We start from the raw sequence: 23090 nt of genomic DNA on the forward strand, positions 1-23090 counted from the left end.
TGGACAGGCTAACTGTTGCTAGCTAGTGTGGGAATATGTTTATATTGGATTATTGTTCAACCAGATTTATATATTTAAAAAATGTGTAGGTGACCAATGACCACTCACAGAAACAATGCAATGTTATTTCAGGAGGTAATTTAGATTTGTTTTATTAACCATCTACAAAGACCATTCTCATCCCAACCGCTGTCGTCATATCATTTCCAGATCCCCACTAGCAGTAGTAGATGTGTCTCGTGAAAAAAAAACAATAGACGCTGAGCACGGTTTCAGGTTCCCAGTCGATTTTCCAGACAGCCTTTCTTTGAACACGGGCGACACGTACCCAACTGTTTACTTGTGTTGAAAAAACTCCCTAGGAAAAGGAGGTGCCTTCTTCTGCTAGGTTGACATCCCTGTCCATATATCTAGTGTTTTTTGTGGTTGCATAACCGAGTTAAGTATGGAGGCAAGGGCGTGCGACAATGCTGCTACAGGTATGTAACAATTGTTGCTTTGCAGCTCTGCTTTCAGTAAATTGTTACACTGTTTATAGCAAGGTGAGATTTAGCTTGAGTAATACGTGAATTACGGTGAGAGAGTTGCATTACATCCTTATACGTGCAACATACGCAATGAGTTTGTAATCAGGATAAACAATTAAGTGTTTATATTTATATTAATTGTGTCTTATGGTTTTTAGTGCATTGTGGAATTTACATATAGTACACAACACATACCTATTGCATTCTTGTGAACAGTAGGGTAAAGATGTTTCTCTTATGAAGTGTGAAATGGCTTAGGTGCTCCTTTCATTGAGTAGTCTTCAGAACAGGGGGACTCTTCTGGGAGTAGTGATGAAGGGACCATGGACAAGGACACGGCACCAACAGCAGAGAGGGTAGTGGAAAGTGAGAGCAGGATGAAGCATCTGTTTGGGTTTGAGAAGGAGGACCTGTCCTCCTGGCATCACCTGGTGTATCTCCTAAACCGCCCGACTTATCCTGCTTTACTGGGCATCTTCCACTTCCTGTTTGGTGAGCTGTCAGTCATTTTCACTAAGCTTAGTTATCCTGAGTCAAAAGGGCTGCAGGATCTGTCATTTTAATTTGTGCCTGAGAATGCTTTAGCCACCTGGCTTCCCTCTCTTCAACTTCCTGCAGCCGCTGCCTCTTGATTATATGTACCTGGTCTATGTGATGATTCTCTTTAGTAGGTCAAGTTCTGATTCAGTGATTAGAACAGCAACTGTATGCTATCCCCTTTGTGTGTGTGTCTTTTAATGAGAGCATCAATGTTCAATTTCTATGTTTGGGTCTTCTTTATGGGTGCTGTGGGAATCATGCTGGGCTGTTTCTACCACTTCTCCTGTCTCATGTTCATATCCACCTACTGGTACATCTTCTTCCTGGACAAAACAGCATGGAACAACCACTCTTACCTTTACGGCCTCATTGGCTTCCAGCTGACATTCATGGGATGCCAATAGATATTGGTGAGTAGTTAACCTCTTATGAAACCATTGTACTAAAGAGCTGTTAGGTATAATATATTTGGTTGATTGACATTCTTTTTTTTCAGTGTGCGTGTGTGTGTGTCAGTGTGTGTGTGTCAGTGTATGCACACTTATGTACATACGGTACCAGTCAAAAGTTTGGACACACCTAATCATTCAGGAGTTTTTCATTCTTTATTATTTTCTACATTGTAGAATAATAGTGAAGATATCAAAACTTACGAAATAACACATATGGAATTATTTTGCAACCAAAAAAGTGTTAAACAAAAATATATTTGAGATTCTTCAAAGAAGCCACCCTTTGCCTCGATGACAGCTTTGCACACTTTGCATTCTCTCAACCAGCTTAATGAGGAATGCTTTTCCAACAGTCTTGAAGAAGTTCCCACATATGCTGAGCACTTGTTGGCTACTTTTCCTTCACTCTGCGGTCCAACTCATCCTAAACCATCTCATTTCAGTTGAGGTCGGGTGATTGGAGGCCAGGTCATCTGATGCAGTTCCAGATGGGATGGCGTATCTCAGCAAAATGCTGTGGTAGCCATGCTGGTTAAGTGTGCCTTGAATTCTAAATAAATCACAGACAGTGTCACCAGCAAAGCACCCCCACCCCATCACACCTCCTCCTCCATACTTCACGGTGGGAACCACATATGCGGAGATCATCCTCCATCCTCACCTACTCTGAGTCAGTTGGAACCAAAAATCTCAAATTTGGAATAATGTGCATTGCTCCTGTGTTTCTTGGCCCAAGGAAGTATTTTCTTCATATTGGTGTCCTTTAGTAGTGTTTTTTATGCAGCAATTCGACCTGATTCACTCAGTCTCCTCTGAACAGTTGATGTTGAGATGTGTCTGTTACTTGAACTCTGTGAAGCATTTATTTAGGCTGCAATTTCTGAGGCTGGTAACACTTGATGGTTTTGGCGACTGCACTTGAAGAAACTTTAAAAGTTCTTGACATTTTCCGGATTGATTGACTTTCATGACTTAAAGTAATGATGGACTGTCGTTTCTCTTTGCTTATTTGAGTTGTTCTTGCCATAATATGTACTTGGTCTTTTACCAAATAGGGCTATCGTCTGTATACCATCCCTACCATGTCACGACACAACTGATTGGCTTAAATGCATGAATTCACTTAACAAGGCACACGTGTTAATTGAAATGCATTCCTGGTGACTACCTTGTGAAGTTGGTTGAGAGAATGCCAAGATGTGTGTTATTTCATAGCTTTGATATCTTCACTATTATTCTACAATGAAGAAAATAGTAAAAACCCTTGAATGAGTAGGTGTGTCCAAACTTTTGACTGGTACTGTATATTATTATTTTCAGGTCAATAGATGGATTACGTAATCCTAAGAAAAACAATGCCCAAGTGCCACTTTAGAACTGTACTCTTCTGAGGTTTCAGGTCTGTGCCAAATTCATTATATTGAATCCATGGAAACTTGTCTTCATTACTACTCTATTAAAATTATCTGCCTAATTACATATGTGTGATAAACTTTTAGGATGCTCCTATAATATGAATATCTTGATATATGTCCTTGGCAGATTTCCATAGTACACTTCATTGCTGGAATCAAGAAATTGGATGCAGACTGGGTGGGGAATATTTCATGTCATACTTGGCACACCATTGGCTTTTTTTACCCTTTCAGGTTAGTTAAACAGGGCCCTGCTCTGTCATGTTTTGCACGGCTTATCAAACTGCCCCAATCTGACAAGATTGTATGCGTTTTTATCCTGTGTGTCTGTCCCACAGGATGATTCTGCCTAATGAAACGGTGAGTCTACTGGTTGTCCATGGAGGTGGTCTTCGTCTGGATCTGTCCTTTTGGCATTTTCTTTGTCAGTTACTTTCACTGTATGAATTCCCAACTCTTCAGCATCGGTGAGAACCCATTGATTAATTGTATTTAGTTATGGTAACGAATGAGCAAATATTATAATTCAAACTACAAAATCCGTGAGGGCTAATTGTAATTACTAAGCCTAGTCATTAAACGATTGCATTGATAAGTATTTCCTTATCACTTATTTTGATTTTTTATTTAACCTTTATTTAACTAGGCAAGTCAGATAAGAACAAATTCTTATTTACAATGACGGCCTAACCTTGAGGGCAACATAATGCAAGCAGTCTCCTGTGTCCCAGAAAGCATTTCAAAGCTATCTTTTCTATAATGATCCACTATTTAAGTTAATCTATAATCCCCTATTGATCACATTGTCCTTTATTTTATCCCCAGGTATGTTTGCCTACGCCATGCTGGTCCTGTCTTCTGCTACCCCGACTGGCCCAGGAACTTCTTTAGTCGCTTCCCAGAGTTCCTCATGCCAGTGCTGCCACTCACATCTCCTTCCCCACAGCCCAGCATCCCCTGTGTTTACCCAGAGACCCAAAACACCTCTACAGGATCCATCCTGCCCCCAAGGCCTCCAAAACACGGTTTAAACACAAGCTGGCAACTCTGTTCACCATTCTGTACCTGGCTGAACAGTTCTTCCTGCCTTACTCTCACTTCATCACACAGGTACTACTCCTGTAGAAACGGAGGATGAGTTTGTGATAAACTTGTAGTCCTTTCCATGTATTGAATTAAGAAAAAGCCCTGATTTGATTGTCACAGTTGGGAGTCACTGAGTGTACCACTGTCAGCTAAAGTTATTTCCCAACTCTACGGGTTACCAGAATAATTGCTCAATCAGTGTCAACATTGCTATCCGTCAGCACCAAACAGTAGCGTAGACTAGCTTGAGTCAGCAGAACGATGGGAGTTGCAGAGGGGTGTGGAACGAGGCTTTGTAGAAGTAAAACTGGTCCATACATTCTGCTGTCCTGATCTGGAGTGCAGTTCTGTTTTTTATTTGACCTGTATTTATCTAGGCAAGTCAGTTAAGAACTAATTCTTATTGTCAATGAAAACCCACTGTTCATAGGTTAACTGCCTTGTTCAGGGGTAGTAGAAAGGGATCTTATACTGTCCCTTATAATATTCCTTACATACAGCTGAAGTCAGAAGTTTGCATACACCTTCACCAAATACATTTAAAGTCAGTTTTTCACAATTCCTGACATTTAATCCTAGTAAAAATTCACTGTTTTAGGTGTTAGATCACCACTTTATTTTAAGAATGTGAAATGTCAGAATAATGGTAGAAGGAATTATTTATTTCAGCTTTTATTTATTTCATCACTACGCCAGTGGGTCAGAAGTTTACATGCACTCAATTAGTTTTTGGTAGCATTACCTTAAATAATTTAAACTTGTGTCAAACGTTTTGGGTAGTCTTCCACAAGCTTCCCACTATAAGTTGGGTTAATTTTGGCCCATTCCTCCTGACACCTGGTGTAACTGAGTCAGGTTTGTAGGCCTCCTTGCTTTTTCAGTTCTGCCCACACATTTTCTATAGGATTGAGGTCAGGGCTTTGTGATAGCCACTCCAGTACCTTGACCTTGTTGTCCTTAAGACATTTTGCCACAACTTTGGAAGTATGCTTGGGGTCATTGTCCATTTGGAAGACCCATTTGCAACCAAGCTTCAACTTCCTGACTGATGTCTTGAGATGTTGCTTCAATATATCCACAAAATATTCCTACCTAATGATGCCATCTATTTTGTGAAGTGCACCAGTCCCTCTCTCAGCAAGCACCCCCACCACATGATGCTGCCACCCCTGTGCTTCACAGTTGGGATGGTGTTCTTTGGCTTACAAGCCTCCCCCTTTTTCCTCCAAACATAACGATGGTCATTATGGCCAACAGTTCTATTTTTGTTTAATCAGACCAGAGGACATTTCTCCAAAAAGTACGATATTTGTCCCCATGTGAAATTGCAAACCGTAGTCTGGCTTTTTTATGGCGGTTTTGGAGCGGTGGCTTCTTCCTTGCTGAGCGGCCTTTCAGGTTATGTCGATATAGGACTTGTTTTACTGTGGATATAGATACTTTTGTACCTGTTTCCTCCAGAATCTTCACAAGGTCCTTTGCTGCTGTTCTGGGATTGATTTTCACTTTTTGCCCCAAAGTACGTTCATCTCTAGGAGACAGAAGGCATCTCCTTCATGAGCGGTATGACGACTGCGTGGTCCCATTGTGTTTATACTTGCGTACTATTGTTTGTACAGATGAACATGGTACCCCTTCAGGCATTTGGAAATTGCTCCCAAGGATGAACCAGACTTGTGGAGGTCTACACATTTTTTTTCTTAGGTTTTGACTGATTTCTTTTGATTTTCCCATGATGTCAAGCAGAGAGGCACTGAGTTTGAAAGTAGCCTTGAAATACATCCACGGGTACACCTCCAATTGACTCAAATTATGTCAATTAGCCTATCAGAAGCTTCTAAAGCCATGACATCATTTTCTGGAATTTTCCAAGCTGTTTAAAGGCACAGTCAACTTAGTGACCAGAAAATAGCTGTGCAGCAACGCTCCCCATTCAACCTGACAGCTTGAGAGGATCTGCAGAGAAGAATGGGAGAAACTCCCCAAATACAGGTGTGACAAGCTTGTAGTGTCATACTCAAGAAGACTCGAGGCTGTAATCACTGTGCTTCAACAAACTACTGAGTAAAGGGTCTGAATACTTATGTAAATGTGATATTTCAGTTTTTAGCTTTGTCATTATGGGGTATTGTGTGTAGATTGATGAGGGGGAAAAAAATATTTAATACATTTTAGAATAAGACTATTATAACAAAATGTGGAAAAAGTCAAGGGGTCTGAATACTTTCCGAAGGCACTGTGTGTGTGTGTGTGTGTGTGTACATTGAGTATACAACAAATTAAGAACACCTGCTCTTTCAAGACAGACTGACCAGGTGAATCCATGATCCCTTACTGATGTAATTTGTTAAATCCACTTCAATCAGTGTAGGTGAAGGGGAGGAGACAGATACACAAAAATCTTTTTTTTTTTACGTCTGCCATTCAGAGGGTGAATGGCCATTACATAAAATTGAAGTGCCTTTGAACTGGGTATGGTATTAGGTGCCAAGCGCACCAGTTTGTGTCAAGAACTGCAGCGCTGCTGGGTTTTTCATGCTCAACCGTTTCCTGTGTGTAGGAAGAATGTTGGCTGAATGGACATCCAGCCAACTTGACACAAATGTAGGAAGAATTGGAGTGAACATGCACCAGCATCTCTGTGGAACGCTTTTGACACCTTGTCGATTCCATGCCCCAATGAATTAAGGCTGTTCTGAGGGTAAAAGTGTCGGGGAGTGCAACTCAATATTAGGAAGGTGTTCCTAATGTTTGGTATGTTCAGTGTGATATATACTGAACAAAAATATAAACACAACAGTGCAACAAGTTCAATGATTTTCCTGAGTTACAGTTCATATAAGAAAGTCAGTCAATTGAAATAAATAAATTAAGCCGTAATCTATGGATTTCACATGACTGGGCAGGGGCGCAGCCATAGGTGGGCCTGGGAGAGCATAGGCCCACCCATTTGGGAGCCAGGTCTCAGCCAATCAGAATGAGTTATTCCCCACAAAAAGACAGACAGAAAGAAAGAGACAGAAATACTTCTCAGTGTCATCAGCTGTTTGGGTATCTGGTCTCAGATGATCCCGCAGGTGAAAGAAGCTGAATGTGGAGGTCTTGGGCTGGCATGGTTACACATGGTCTGCGTTTGGACGCACTGACAAATTCTCTAAAACAATGTTATGATGAACATTAAAATCTCTGGCAACAGCTGTGGTGGACTTTCCTATAGTCAGCATGCTAATTGCAAACTCTAATGATAATCCATCCACCGGACAGGTGTGGCATACCTAGGTAAATGAGAAATGCTCACTAACAGGGATGTCAAAAAAATATATATAAACACAACATGTAATGTGTTGTTTCAAGAGCTAAAATAAAAGATCTATGAAATTTTCCATATGCACAAAATGCTTATTTCTCTAAAATGATGTGCACAAATGTGTATATATATTGCTTTTTGACCTCGGGCTATAACAACTGGACCAATGGCCTGTATGGGTACTCCTGGAATATGATGGTTCACTCTCGCTCCCACCAGCATGTCAAGATCACCTACCAAGATGGAAAAACAGGAGAGGTTGGATACCTCAACCCTGGGGTGAGCCACTGAACCATAACACCAATATAGAGTCATAGGAAAGGTCAGAAAGCAAAAGTGGAAAACATGGGGAATGTGACACTGAGGAGTATAAGCTCAAGTCGATCCATTCAACATCCCATCTGAACAATGATGGCACTCTGGGTCTGATTTTAAGTGAATTACATACAGAGAGTCATCAGCCCTACATACAGTAGGACCTCAGAGATAAGAACACGTTGGGAATGGAGGTCGCCCATAATGTTCATTCATTCACTTAACACCTTTCTAGAAAATATTGATTGCGTATATCTTATTTAATTATGAACTTTTCTGTGACAGTATCTGGGAGAAGGCGGATCTGAGTACCTCATGCTGCAATACTCATGAAGGTGTTATGACTGGTTCCATAAAGGTGTTGTGAATGTCTTATGTATACCCCATTCATGTGGCGTTCATGTTTTGTGTGTGCGTATTTACATGTTCTGAAATAGTTCTGTGGTGCACCTGTAGGTGTTCACTCAGAGTCGGCGGTGGAAGGACCATGGGGACATGCTGAAGCAGTATGCCACCTGCCTGAGCCGCCACCTGCCTCACTACAACATCTCTGACCCAGAGATCTTTGACATCTGGGTGTCCATCAATGAACGCTTCCAACAACGGTACAACATGGCCTTTTTGTGATCTTTCACATCCTCCACATGGATAGAAATGTTCTTCGCAGTTTGGTCTTGAATTCTCTTTTCCCTTCAGTTAGGATCTTTGACCCCCGTGTGAACATTGTGAAGGCAGACTGGTCACCATTACGCCCAAATCCATGGCTCTGTTGGTGGACCTCTCTCCCTAGAGGAGAAAGTTTCAGGAGATAGAGGACTCTTTGGACAACCAGACAGTCTTCATCGCAGACTTCCCAGGTTCGGGGTCTCCCCCTCTCCCTCATTGTTTTCCATTGAGAGTAATTATATTTTAGTCATTTAGCAGACTCTCATCCAGAGCGACTTAGTGCATTCATTTTAAGATAGCTAGGTGGGACAACCACATCACAGGCATAGTAAATAGACTTTTACTCAAGGTGAGGAAAGAGGGGGATTATTTAAGATACTCTTTGAAGAGGTAGGGTTTGAGGTGCCTTCAGAAGATCGGCAGGGACTCAGCTGTCATAGCTTCACGGGGAAGCTGGTTCCACCATTGAGGTGCCAGGACAGAGAAGAGTTTGTACTGGCCTGGGGCTGAGCGGGAGCTGCCCTACTGTAGGAATGGGAGGGCCAAGAGACCAGCGGTGGTGTAGGGTTTGAGCATAGCCTGAAGGTAGGGAGTGGCAGTTCCTCTTGCTGCTCTGTTGGCAAGCACCATGGTCTTGTAATGGATGCAAGTTTCGCCTGGAAGCCAGTGGAGTGTGTGGAGGAGCGGGGTGACATGGGAGAACTTGGGAAGGTTGAAAACCAGGAGGGCTGCAGCGTTATGGATAAGTTGCAGGGGTTTTGATGGCACAAGCTAGGAGAGAGTCACTGCTTTGATGTTTGTAGAGAACGACAGGGTGTTGTCCAGGGTCACACCAAGGTTCTTTGCACACTCGGAGGCTGACACTGTGGAGTTGTCAATCGTGATGGAGAGGTCTTTGAGCGGGCAGGCCTTCCCCGGGTGGAAGAGCAGCTCCGTCTTGTCGAGGTTGAGCTTGAGGTGGTGGGCCGACATCCAAGCTGAGATATCTGCCAGGCACGCAGAGATGGGTGTCGCCACCTGGGTGTCAGAAGGGGGGAGAAAGAGAAAAGTAGTTGTCATCCTTATAGTAATGATAGGAGAAACCATGTGAGGATATGACGGAGCCGAGTGGCTTGGTGTATGGAAAGAATAGGAAAGGGCCAACATGGTGATTACTGATTCCTCACCAAAGCACATTTCAATCCTAGTCATGCATGTGTTGGTTCGTCTTGCCTCTAGGTCTCCACCTAGATAACTATGTCAGTGAGGACCTGGGCAACACCAGTGTGCAGGTGCTGCAGGGCCTGCTGAATGTTGAGATAGTGGATGAGAAGGAGAACTACACGCTCCAACCTGGAGTGCAGAAGCAGTATGCTCCTTCATCACCCTACCTGCTTCAGCCAGCCTGTAATAACACCCTTCAATGGATGACTGCTGTACTGTAGTCATTATAATGGTGTGGAACTTACTGCTAAACATACGTTTCACATTCCAGTTGCCATGATGTTGCTAGGAGTACTCATTGTATGTGTGTGTGAGCAGCTTCCTGCTGGGGCTGAGGAGCCGTCCTGCTACATGTATATCTACGGCAACACCACAGAGGCAGCGCTACAGAGGAACTTCACTAAGCTGTTTGAACTGCAGGAGCGGGTCCGCAACGGAACAGGTCAGGGCTTAAATATACAGAGCATTCGGAAAGTATTCAGACCCCTTCGCTTTTTCCACATTTTGTACGTTACAGCCTTATTCTGAAATTGATTCAATAAATGTTCCTTAAAAATATACACGCTACCTCACAACGACAAAGCAAAAACAGTTTGTGTGACATTTTTGCCCTTTTATTAAAAATAAAAAACATACCTTATTTACTTACATAAGTATACAGTCTACCTGTGGTCAATTCAATTGATTTTGAATTGAGCCATGAGGTCGAAGGAATTGTACGTAGAGCTCCGAGACAGGATTGTGTCGGGGCACAGATCTGGGGAAGAGTAGCAAAACATTTCTGCAGCATTGAAGGTGCCCAAGAACACAGCGGCCTCCATCATTCTTAAATAAAATAAGTTTGGAACCACCAAGACTCTTCCTAGAGCTGGCCGCCTGGCCAAACTGAGCAATCGGGGGAGAAGGGCGAACTTGGTCAGGGAGGTGACCAAGAACCCGATGATCACTCTGACAGAGCTCCAGAGTTCCTCTGTGGAGATGGGAGAACCTTCCAGAAGGACAACCATCTCTGCAGCACTTTACCAATCAGGCCTTTATGGTAGAGTGGCCAGATGGAAGCCACTCCACAGTAAAAGGCACATGACAGCCCGCTTGGAGTTTGCCAAAAGGCACCTAAAGGACTCCCAGACCATGAGAAACAAGATTTAACTATTTGGCCTGAATGCCTAGCGTCACATCTGGAGGAAACCTGCCACCTTCTCTACGGTGAAGCATGGTGGTGGCAGCATCATGCTGTGGGGATGTTTTTCAGCGGCAGGGACAGGGAGACTAGTCAGGATCGAGGGAAAGATAAACGGAGCACAGTATAGAGAGATCCTTGATGAAACCCTGCTCCAGAGCACTCAGGACCTCAGGACTCAGGCAAAGGTTCACCTTCCAACAGGACAACGACCCTAAGCACACAGCCAAGACAACGCAGGAGTGGCTTTGGGACAAGTCTCAATGTCCTTGAGTGCCCAGCCAGAACCCAGACTTGAACCCGATCAAACATCTCTGGAGAGAGTTGAAAATAGCAGTGCAGCAACACTCCCCATCCAACCTGACAGAGCTTGAGGATCTGCAGAGAATAATTGTACAAACTCCCCAAATACAGGTGTGCCACGCTTGTAGCGTCATACTCAAGAAGACACGAGGCTGTAATCTCTGCCAAAGTACTGAGTAAAGGGTCTGAATACTTATGTAAATGTCATCTTTTTACAGTTTTTTTTATACATTTTCGAAAATTTCTACAAACCTGTTTTAGCTTTTGTTATTATGGGTTATTGGGTGTAGATTGATGAGGGGAAAAAACTATTTAATTTAATCAATTTTAGAATAAGACTAACGTAACAAAATGTGGAAAAATCAAGGGGTCTAAATACATTCCGTATGCAGTGTACACACAAATGGAACTAACACACACAATAGGAACTAGCACGCGACACAAAGGAAGTGCTAAGCTAGTGTTTCCCAACCCTGGTCATCCTGTACCCCCAACAGTACACATGTTCGTTGTAGCCCTGTACAAACACACCTCATTCAACTCATTAAGGGCTTGATGATTAGTTGACAAGTTGAATCAGGTGTGCTTGTCCAGGGTTATAATAAAATGTGTACTATTGAGGGTACTGGAGGACCAGGGTTGGGAAACACTGTGCTAAGCTAACACATCGTCTTGCCCCCACAGAAACAGAGCCCCTGCCTCCAGAGCTCCAGCCACTCATCACTGGAGACAACGATGAGGGGTCAGAGGTCAATGTGACGGGATCCCGTCGTCCGGCTGTTTCTATGCCGACAGTGACGAACTAAGGAAGTGAAGAAGCACAGAGAAGCCAACATGTCCGAAAGGCTGAACCGGTTTACTGTGAAAGTACTACATGCTGCGGCAAACGTGAGTGTTTTGTTTTCATTGCAACTACCAAAACCCATGACAAAACCCGTACTTATGTCTGTATTTGTCTCAATGTCCTTGTCCACAAACAATTTCCCCATGAGGATTATAGTCATTATCCTGTCTTCTCTTAAACCCATGCGATTCCTCCACTTTCCACTGGTATTGTGCACCAGCTTGGCGCGTTTCTATGTTTTGTAGTAAAAAAGATAAAGAGAAGCATTTCCAATGACATCATCGGTATGCATCATATGATTTTAACCAATTGTCTACAAATTTGTTGTCACTTATCTTTTTTACTACAAAACATAGAAATGTGCCATTTTCACATACATTACATGACCAAAAGTATGTGGACACCTGCTCGTCGAACATCTCATTACAAAATCATGGGCATTAATATGGAGTTGATCCCCCTTTGCTACTATAACAGCCTCCACACTTCTGGGAAGGCGTTTCACTAGATATTGGAACATTACTGCGGGGACTTGCTTCCATTCAGCCACAAGAGCATTAGTGAGCACGGGGGCATTGTCATGCTGAAACAGGAAAGTGTCTTCCCCAAACTGTTGCCACAAAGTTGGAGGCACATAATTGTTTAGAATGTCATTGTATGCTGAAGTATTAATATTTCCCTTCACTGGAAATAAGGGGCCTATCCTGAACCATGAAAAACAGCCCCAGACCATATTCCTCCTCCACCAAACTATACAGTTGGCACTATGCATTCCGGCAGGTAGCGTTCTCCTGGCTTCCGCCAAACCCAGATTTGTCCGTCGGACTGCCAGATGGTAAAGCGTGATTCATCACTCCAGAGAACGCTTATCCACTGCTCCAGAGTCCAATGGTTGCGAGCTTTACACCACTCCAGCTTACGCTTGGCATGGTGATCTTAGGCTTGTGTGTGGCTGCTTTTGGCCATGTAGTGTATCTTAAACACCTCTTAAGGATCTGGCCCTTTTCTTCAATTTTCACCTAAAATGACACTCAACTCTAACTGCCTGTAACTCAGGACCTGAAGCAAGGATATTCTTGATACCATTTGAAAGGAAACACTTTGAAGTTTGTGGAAATGTGAAATTAATGTAGGAGAATATAACACATTAGATCTGGTAAAATAAATGTTTTTGTTTTTATCCGCACCCTTGTTGAAATGCAAGAGAAAGTCCATAATGTATTATTCCAGCCCATGCGCAATTTAGATTTTGGCCACTAGATAGCAGCAGTGCATGTGCAAAGTTTTAGACTGATCCAATGCACAGCTGTTCAAAGTGTTGTATCAAGACTGCCCAAATGTGCCTAATTGGTTTATTAATACATTTATGTCCTGGGATTATTGTTGTTGTTGTTATTTACAACCTTATGCTAATCACGTTAGCTCAACCGTGCCGTGGGGGCACCGATCCCGTCGAGGTTAAGATGGTGCTGGAGATGAAGTTTTAAAATGTGGAAACTGAATTCTATTTAATGTAGACATTAGCATTATAGGAAGGAGTACATGTCATAGATTGTAAATATAAGGAACATATCTTTGAGGGTACCATGAGCTCTGTGTTGTAGGTTTCTGATGACAGCCATAGCTATGCGTAACCTGGCAGTGGGCCTCCCTCCTCTGGAGCAGCTGACCAGTGAAGTGGCCTTTTCCACCATGAAGGAACCAGAGACAAATCAGGACGAGGTTGGCCACGATGAGCTCTAGGAGTATTGTGTGTGTGTGAGAAAATGTATTAGTAAATTAATGTGTTTGAATGACAGCGAGAAGATGCTAGACTGTCAAGTTTCTGTGTTACAAAAAAAAAAACATTCCAAGGTTGTTTAATTTTGAATATGGTCAGAAGTATCAATTTTTCATAAATTAAATCCAAATAGACCTTCACAAAAGGTCTCTCTTTGCATGAGGTCATTTGATTGAGGGTAATAATTTTGTTTACTTGATAGGTACCTACACAGCTAGCGAGAATAAAATGTTATTAACAAGAAATTCATTAAAAGGCTTAAAAGCAATACAAATAAAGTTGTGTAGTAGTGGTGTAGCTGAACTTCATATGCTAGCTTTACTATGAAACCTATGGTATCAATGTTTGACTTGTCACCATTTGCATTCCAAAATGCAGCTGGTACTTTTCTAATAACACGATACAATATTCGCATTCTCAGTGTTTTGAACTTGAATGCTCATGTATGTTTCAGATTTTGGGTAAACCTTAAATGGGGGAAATGTAAAAAGTTTCATGAATATGTAGTCCACACAAATGCCAGGAAGTTTCACTCATTAGTTGAGAAAAAAAAGAGAAACCGGTATTGAAGTGTCATGCTTTATTGCGGTCTGTCTTAATCATGATATTTTACAGATTACTGTGCTCTGCCTAAAGTGCTACAGTACAACACCACAGTGTCATTAATGGTAGGGTGTCATGGCACAAGATACATACTGTACAGGACATACATATGCTATATACACACAATATTTAAAAAATAACAATGATAATTAAAAATCATTGGATTTGTTAACACCGGGCATGCTTTTCTCAGTTGAAGTGGACAATTCTATACATGACTTAAATGAAAAGGTAAACTTGGGTTAGTTTAACAAATGAAAAATGATTCACTAAGTGTGCTAGTGTCCACCTGGTCTCAATTCAGAGAACACATTGGATAGAAATAAAGGATGCCCAGACCATCCTCATATTTTAGAGTGTCTATAGTATTAACCATCCATAATTGTCTAACGAATGACAAGTGCAAAGTAAATGTTAGACCAACTAAACTCTTCAAAAAAGTATCCACTGTGAATTACGCACAGTGGAACATTACAGCACCGCTAAGAGTTTAGCTCTGGAGTGCTTCAGTCGCTAAGTTGGATCAAAACTCTGGCATTTTAAAATGGCCCTTTGTTGTAGGTTTACAGCAGCAGTCCCACGTTCAAAAAGAGCAACAATGAACCACATTGTTCTTCTTTACAATAGAGACACACTAAGATAAGGCAGACAAACAAAATGCATCTTATTACACAGACAAGTTCAGCTTCCCTTTTTATATTTCAGCTTTTTAACCACGCATTTGATCGGCTGCCCTTCATTAATTCATAGCTAATATAGAGTTAAACAGTTTGACCTATTAAAGGTTATTTCATCAACATATCACAGTGTAAAACCGCGAGGTCTCACCTTCATTTTAGGGAAATACCATTAGTAGATGCATACAGCCTGCTGGTCCATAAGGCTGAGTCTATATATGCATATGCCTTAGCTCCATTTTCATTAACGGGGTAGTGTACCTAATAAACTGAGTGTCAGTATAGTATTCATTTTATATATATATATATATATATATATGTGTCCATGAGTTTCTAGTGGATAGACCAATGGTTCAAGAAAAAAAAGCATATTTAATATTAAACACCAATGTTGTTCACTAAATTGATGGTTAACATTTAGGATTATCCTTGACAGCGTTGTCATAATTGTTTTATTTTAAAGTGATCTTATTTGATTATTTATTTTGCATGTGATAAGGCCACACAGAAGGCCAGAGATTAGACACCTGTGATAATCTGATGTACTCAAATGGGCCACTAGATGTCTTGTAGTAGATTAAATAAAATCCTTGAAAATTACCAAATTCTGGTAGTTTACTGGTAACTTTTAAAATGTTCAGTAATATACCCTCCCTTTGCAACCATGTTACAGTAGTGTTCTTCTTTGAGTAACAATACTTCAGAAAAGGCATCTCTCATCAACATATCCATTAATGCTGGGAAACAAACTACAAAATGACTATGAATAGATAAAAATGGTATATCCACACACACAACTATTAGAATAATGTTCACAAAATTGAGACGCTTACAACGTGTACATTTCTGAGTCATCCCTTTGTCGTCAAGAGTTAGTAGTAAGTCCTCCAAACTGGCATACAGTAACTCTACCTTGGTTGAAGGTCTGGGTAAAATATTCCATGTATCACTCCTTCTATGACAACATTTGAAAATGTATCTATGAAGAGAAAAAAAGTCAAACTGATTTGTTCTATACAATATTACGTTTCCCCTTCAAATGATTAGCTATTGTATTTACATTATGTAATATTTAATTAAGAGATCTCACTTTAATATTGCAACGATATTGATTGTCTATTCATGGGCAGTGTGAAGATGTGTAAAGACATGTTACCGTGGGTGGATGGGAGCAGGTAGGGGTCTCGCTGGTAGATCATGGTTGGCTGATGGGTCAGTTTACTACAGAGAGACCAGGGAGGAGAAGGAGAAGTTAAGGGGGTTAAGGATCACAAGCCTGATAAAGCCAGACCTCTGACAACATTATGCTGAATAGTTAGCTATTTTGACATTATACTTTGTAATTAACCTACATCATAAACTATACAAAAAGGTAAAATCCACTAAATCACACTGTTAAATAACACTAATATGTGAGAAGAATATTTTTTCATTTTGGCGTTTATAACAAGGTTGGTAGAAGCATAGAAAAATCGCTGTGGAAATCCGTTGCAGCTCAAGTCGATTACAAAATCCACAATGCAATGCTCTGACTAACGGCTAGAAAACGTAGCGACACACAATATTACCAAAGACAATATCAGCATGTAACGGAGCTAGTTAGCTGTAAAAATCACCTAAACTGCACTACCAATTTAGGAGTATACAATCTCACCATGTTCAACCTGCATTCCCATCTCATTTCTATAATATCTCTGGCAACTGCACCATACAATGCACCCTGGACCAAAGAAGCAGACAAATAGGAAAAATGTGCTAGACCCTCGATTAAATTACAAATATCTCGAGGTAGGAATATCACTAAAATATGGTCAATGGCTCATTTGAGAGAAGACATCTTCCCGAGTTATGACATCAGCCAGTATTGAAATCTGACAACGTATGATATAGGTTTTCGCAATCTAAAAGTGGTATTCCTATTAACTTCCAGTGTAGTGAGAGCAACTATTACGGTGCTACGTAATACTGGACGGATTTCTGCCTGTTTGAACGGCAGTAACACAGATACACATGAAAACATTAAATGACACAGGGAATTGATAGGAACAAATACAATATAACATTCAAAATGGATTAACCTTTCAAAATCACTTAACAAACCTTGACTCTTCAGATTCCATTTCAAATGACCTTTAATGGAAGAAAAACATACAAGATTCAGAATCAGTTTGGGGATTTTTACATAAAAGGCAGGAACTCTATTCTTGCGGAGAGGAGAGATGTTCTATATAGGGCACACTGTATAAAAACTCACCCACAGCTTTCTGTTTTTGGCAGCGAGGGAAAGTGGCGGATGTTGAGGAAATCCAGGAATATCTTTGGGAGAACTTCATTCTCCATAATTATAGTCTGTTAAATAACGGACACAAGAAACAAAAGCAAATGGAAGTTGGGAAAAAAAATGTAATTGTACCATTTTAATGAGCTGTATTGATACAAAATATGGGTTCGAGGAAATGGTCCGTATAAACCTGTAGGTGTTCTCCATTACCTGTAGGTAGAGTTCCAGACCATGTCTTCTCTGCTCCAGAACTTTGGGAACCCAGTTCCGTACATGTTTAGAGGGGATCTCAGGCAGTTTTATGCTCTTCTTCAGCTGAAAGAAGCAAATTTCAAATTGAGCATAGTCACAGGGCATGGATTAGGGAAGAGGAAAAATTAAAAGCCTAGCTCAAGCCTAATTCCAGCCATTATGATTTTAATTTCCTTCACCCATAGACTAAGGCTATTCCACTAATTATCACCCCACTAACCTAGTCCAGTCGTATAACATTATTGACAATGATGGCTCAGTATATGTTCTGAAAGTATTGTGGGCTCAGTTCTTGCATCAGGAATATCCACTATATATACACAAAAGTATGTGGACACCCCTTCACATGAATGGATTTGGCAATTTTAGCCACACCCGTTGCTAATGGGTGTATTAAATCGAGCACACCACCATGCAATCTCCATAGACAAACATTGGCAGTAGAATGGCCTTACTGAAGAGTTCAGTGACTTTCAACGTGGCACAGTCATTGGATGCCACCTTTTACAACAAGTCAGTTTGTCAAATTTCTGCCCTGCTAGAGCTGCCTCTGTCAACTCTAACTCAAATCCAAGTTTATTCATCACATGCGCCGAATACAACAAGTGTAGACTTTACCATGAAATGCTTACTTACAAGCCCTTAACCAACAGCGCAGTTCAAGAAGAAAATATTTACCAAGTTGACAAAAATAAAAAGTAATAATAAAAAGTAACACAATAAGAATAACGAGGCTATATACAGGGGGCACCGGTACCGAGCCAGTGGTAGAGGCTAGTTGAGGTAATCTGTACATGCAGGTGGGAGCGAAGTGACTATGCATAGGTAACAACAAACAGCGAGTAGCCGCAGTGTACAAAAGGGGGGGGGGGGGGGTCAATGTAAATTGTCCGGTGGCAATTTTATAAATTGTTCAGCAATCTTATGGCTTGGGGGTAGATGCTGTTGAGGAACATTTTGGTCCTAGACTTGGCGCTCCGGTACCGCTGGCTGTGCGGTAGCAGAGAAAAGTTTTTAACTTGTGTGACTGGAGTCTGACAATTTTATAGGTTTTCCTCTGACACCACTTGTTATATAGGTCCTGGATGGCAGGAAGCTTGGCCCCAGTGATGTACTGGGCCGTTTGCACTACCCTCTGTAGCGCCTTACGCTCAGATGCCGAGCAGTTGCCACACCAGGCGGTGATGCAACCGGTCAGGATGCTCTTGATGGTGCAGCTGTAGAACCTTCAGTCTCCTGAGGGGGAAAAGGTTTTGTCGTGCCCTCTTCACAACTGTCTTGGTGTGTTTGGACCATGATAGTTTGTTGGTGATGGTGACACCAAGGAACTTAAAAAAACTCTCAACCCGCTCCAGTACAGCTCCGTCAATGTTAATAGGGGCCTGTTCGGCCCTCCTTTTCCTGTAGTCCACGATCAGCTCCTTTGTCTTGCTCACATTGAGGGAGAGGTTGTTGTCCTGGCACCACACTGCAGGTTCTCTGACCTCCCTATAGGCCGTCTCATCGTTGTCAGTGATCAGGCGTAGCTACCACTATTGTGTCGTCAGCTAACTTAATGGTGTTGGAGTCATGTTTGGCTACGCAGTCGTGGGTGAACAGGGACTACAGGAGGGGACTAAGTACACAACCCTGAGTGGCCCCAGTGTTAAGGATCAGTGTGGCAGACGTGTTGTTGCCTACTCTTACCCCATGGGGGCGGCCCGTCAGGAAGTCCAGGATCCAGTTGCAGAGGGAGGTGTTTAGTCCCAGAGTCCTTAGCTTAGTGATGAGCTTCGTGGGCACTATGGTGTTGAATGCTGAGCTGTAGTCAATGAACAGCATTCTCACATAGGTGTTCCTTTTGTCCAGGTGAGAAAGGGCAGTGTGGAGTGCGATTGAGATTGCGTCATCTGTGGATCTGTTGGGGCGGTATGCAAATTGGAGTGGGTCTAGGGTGTCCGGGAGGATACTGTTGATATGAGCCATGACCAGCCTTTTAAATTAATTCATGGCTACCGACGTGAGTGCCACAGGGCGGTAATAATTTAGGCAGGTTACCTTCGCTTCCTTGGGCACAGGGACTGCTTGAAACATGTAGGTATTACAGACTCGGTCAGGCAGAGGTTGAAAATGTCAGTGAAGACACTTGACAGATGGGCCACGCATGCTTTGAGCACACGTCCTGGTAATCCGTCTGGCCCAGCGGCTTTGTGAATATTGACCTGTTTAAAGGTTTTGTTTTCGTCGTCTACCGAGAGCGTTATCACAGTCATCCAGAACAGCTGTTTCTTTCGTGCATGCTTCAGTGTTGCTTGCCTCGAAGAGAGCATAACAGACATTTCTCTCGTCTGGTTGGCTTGCGTCACGATTTCCCTTTGTAGTCCGTAATAATTTTCAAGCCCTGCCACATCCGACGAGCGTCAGAGCCGGTGTAGTAGGATTCAATCTTAATTCTGTATTGATGCTTTGCTTGTTTGATGGTTGGTCTGAGGGCATAGCGGGATTTCTTATAAGCGGCTGGATTAGTCTCCCGCTCCTTGAAAACAGCAGCTCTAGCCTTTATCTTGATGCGGATGTTACCTATAATCCATGGCTTTTGTTTGGGATATGTACGTACAGTCACTGTGGGGACGTCGTCGTTGATGCTCTTATTGATGAAGCCGATGACTGAGGTGGTGTATTCTTCAATGCCATTGGATGAATCCCGGAACATATTCCAGTCTGTGCTAGCAAAACAGTCCTGTAGTGTAGCATCTGCGTCATCTGACCACTTCCGTATTTAGCGAGTTACTGGTACGTCCTGTTTTAGTTTTAGCTTATAAGCAGGATCAGGAGGATAGAATTATGGTCATATTTGCCAAATGGAGGGTAGGGGAGAGCCTTGTATGCATCTCTGTGTGTTGAGTAAAGGTGATAGATTTCTTTCCCCCCTGGTTGCACATGTGACATGCTGGTAAAAATTTGGTAAAACTACATTAAAGTCCCTGGCCACTAGGAGCGCCGCTTCTGGGTGAGCAATTTCTTCTTTGCTTATGGCCTTATAGAGTTGGTTGAGAACGGTCTTAGTGCCAGCTTTGTTTTGTGGTGGTAAATACACAGCTACAAATAATACAGATGAGAACTCCTTGGTAGATCATGTGGTCTACAGCTTATCATAAGGTACTCTACCTCAGGCGAGCAGTACCTCGAGACTTGTTTAATATTAGACATCGCGCCACAGTTTAAAATGTCCTGTTGGTAGGATAATCTTAATTGTAGGTCATCAATTTTATTTTCCAATGATTGCACGTTAGCGAGAAGAATGGAAGGTAGTGGGAGTTCTCAGGATGCCCGATCTGCGTCCCCTTTCCTGGCGTCTTTTCTTCATGCAAAAGGCGTGGTTCCAGTGAAAGCAGGATATCCTTCTTGTCGGACTCGTTAAAGGAAAAAGTTTCTTCCAGTCCGCGGTGAGTAATCGCTTTTCTGATGTCCAGCAGTTCTTTTCAGTCATAAGAGACGGTAGCAGCAACCTTGTGTACACAAAACACAAAAAAATATTACAAATAGCACAATTGGTTGGAAGAATGTAAAATGTCAGCCATGTTCTTCGGCGCCATCTTAGAATGGCGTGTTATTGTGAAGTGGAAACATCTAGGAGCAACAACGGCGAAGTGATAGGCCACACAAGCTCACAGAACGGGTCCGCCGAGTGCTGAAATGCGTAAAAATCATCTATCCTCGGTAGCAACACTCACTACCGAGTTCCAAACTGCCTCTGGAAACAACGTCAGCACAGGAACTGTTCATAGGGAGCTTCATGAAATGGGTTTCCATGGCCGAGCAACCATGCTAAGCGTCGGCTGGAGTGGTGTAAAGCTCGCCACCATTGCAGTGGAAAAGCAATGTTCCAACATCTAGTGGAGAGCCTTCCCAGAAGAGTGGAGGCTGTTATAGCAGCAAACGGGAGACCAACTCCCTATTAATCCCCCATGATTTTGTAATGAGATGTTCAACAAGCTGGTGTCCACATACTTTTGGTAATGTAGTGTAAATCAGTCACTTGTACACAAACTCACTATTTTATGCAGATTATGGAATTCACTGTAGCGTTTCTCCACTGTATGCTGTCTACCATTCATTAGTACCTCAATTTTAAAGACCTGGTGATGAAAAGAAAGTCATCATGGTTAGGAAATGTGAACGTATAGAGAGATATGCCTTGAATCAATTCACAATCGACAGTCATGGCCATTTAAAACATTTTTCAACACAATACATTAAATTACACCAAACTGCTCTTTAGTAACTTTGCTATCAAGGAAAACCCGGGAGGTCAGGGAACGTGTTAAAGCAGTTGATTGATGTTTCACATCCTGTCAGTGTTATCGTCCAAAACGTTTTTACTGTCTGTAAAATGTGTGAAATGGAATGGATCGCGCCAATCGGGTCTTCTCTACTCTCACTCGGTCTAGTCACGTTAAATAAACGTTAGTTGACAGCATTGGTTGACAGTTTGCCTTGAGTCGCTAACAATACTCAAGGTTAATAAATATGCTATTGGTTTGTTTAACCATTTGTTGTAAATTTGCTATGTTAGCTATGATTGTTGTTTTTCGGAGGCTTACTGGTGCATACATTCAATATCTTACCGTGTAACCTTTCTCCATCGGATTGTCCTCTGAACGGAACGATGGAATGGAAATCCTGACGTTATGCATTTTGGCAAAACAAACCCGAACCTAAATGCATAAAATCCCGAGTTATATATTAATTTGCAGACACATAGATGGGCTTTGGTAGCTAGCTACGGCTAGTGTTGGAATGGATTCTTCTTCTTCTTGTTTCTGTAGAGTATGGAAGAGGCAAAAAAGTCTTCACTGCTCCCATCTACTGGGGTGGAAAGTTATTACAACGCGAGACGACCAATATGTTTCTAAAATCAATCGACTGCGGGAAAACCTGCTTGAAAATCAATATTTTTGAAAAACAAAATCACAATTAATGTCACAATGATTTATTCAAGTAGATTTCCTGGAATACATCAAAACGTTGCAGTTATATCTTCTTTCATTGCATAAATATCAAACAGGATAAAAGAGACCGCTAGCAGACTAACCATAAGCACAAGCATTTCACAACACAACTAATGTTTTAGAGCACGGGCGCAGTATGTACTTGCTTATATCTAATAATTTTCAAACCCTTGGGTCATAAAAATATTCAAAAGTAACCTTGAATTTAAGTTGTAAACATACAGTTGAAGTCAGACTTTTACATACACTTAGGTTGGAGTCATTAAAACTCTTTTAAACCACTCCACACATTTCTTGTTAACAAACTATAGTTTTGGCAAGTCGGTTAGGACATCTACTTTGTGCATGACAAGTATTTTTTCCAACAATTGTTTACAGACAGGTTATTTCACTGTATCACAATTCCAGTGGGTCAGAAGTTTACATACAAAGTTGACTGTGCCTTTAAACAGCTTGGAAAATTCAGAAAATGTCATGGCTTTAGAAGCTTCTGATTGGCTAATTGACATCATTTGAGTAAATTGGAGTTGTACCTGTGGATGTATTTAATGGCCTACCTTCAAAATCAGTGCCTCTTTGCTTGACATCATGGGAAAATCAAAAGAAATCAGCCAAGACCTCAGAAGAAAAATGTGTATACCTCCACAAGTCTGGTTCATCCTTGGGAG

At 41.8% G+C, this 23090-nt stretch overlaps 1 protein-coding gene and 1 pseudogene across 2 annotated transcripts; one reads left to right on the plus strand and one right to left on the minus strand.

Annotated features, from left to right (window-relative positions):
- Window positions 1–165: 165 nt before the first annotated feature.
- Window positions 166–13683, plus strand: LOC110523693 (annotated as a pseudogene).
- A 502-nt stretch (window positions 13684–14185) lies between these two features.
- Window positions 14186–22247, minus strand: snx24 (sorting nexin 24). 2 transcript variants are annotated; one of them, XM_021602616.2, is made up of 7 exons: window positions 22039–22246; window positions 21466–21549; window positions 17390–17494; window positions 17153–17247; window positions 16999–17028; window positions 16055–16119; window positions 14186–15877 (listed from the first exon to the last, which is right to left on the minus strand). In XM_021602616.2, exons 1-7 carry the CDS (start codon window positions 22105–22107, stop codon window positions 15807–15809), a joined length of 519 nt encoding a protein of 172 aa, XP_021458291.1. In that variant the 5' UTR covers window positions 22108–22246; the 3' UTR covers window positions 14186–15806. The 2 variants fall into 2 exon arrangements, with proteins under 2 accessions (XP_021458291.1, XP_021458292.1); XM_021602617.2 differs by lacking the exon at window positions 21466–21549 and having other exon boundaries at window positions 22039–22247.
- Between the last annotated feature and the right edge of the window lie 843 nt (window positions 22248–23090).

The sequence above is a fragment of the Oncorhynchus mykiss genome, chromosome 5 (genome assembly GCF_013265735.2).
Source record: "Oncorhynchus mykiss isolate Arlee chromosome 5, USDA_OmykA_1.1, whole genome shotgun sequence".
Taxonomy (NCBI): domain Eukaryota; kingdom Metazoa; phylum Chordata; class Actinopteri; order Salmoniformes; family Salmonidae; genus Oncorhynchus; species Oncorhynchus mykiss.

Coding starts and splice junctions, on each gene's coding strand:
- snx24 (XM_021602616.2), bottom strand. CDS start 22,107: ATGCATAACGTCAGGATTTCCATTCCATCGTTCCGTTCAGAGGACAAT. Junction 21,550..22,038: donor CGATGGAGAAAGGTTACACG/GTAAGATATTGA, acceptor TTTCATCACCAG/GTCTTTAAAATTGAGGTACT. Junction 17,495..21,465: donor TCCATAATCTGCATAAAATA/GTGAGTTTGTGT, acceptor TGCTTCTTTCAG/CTGAAGAAGAGCATAAAACT.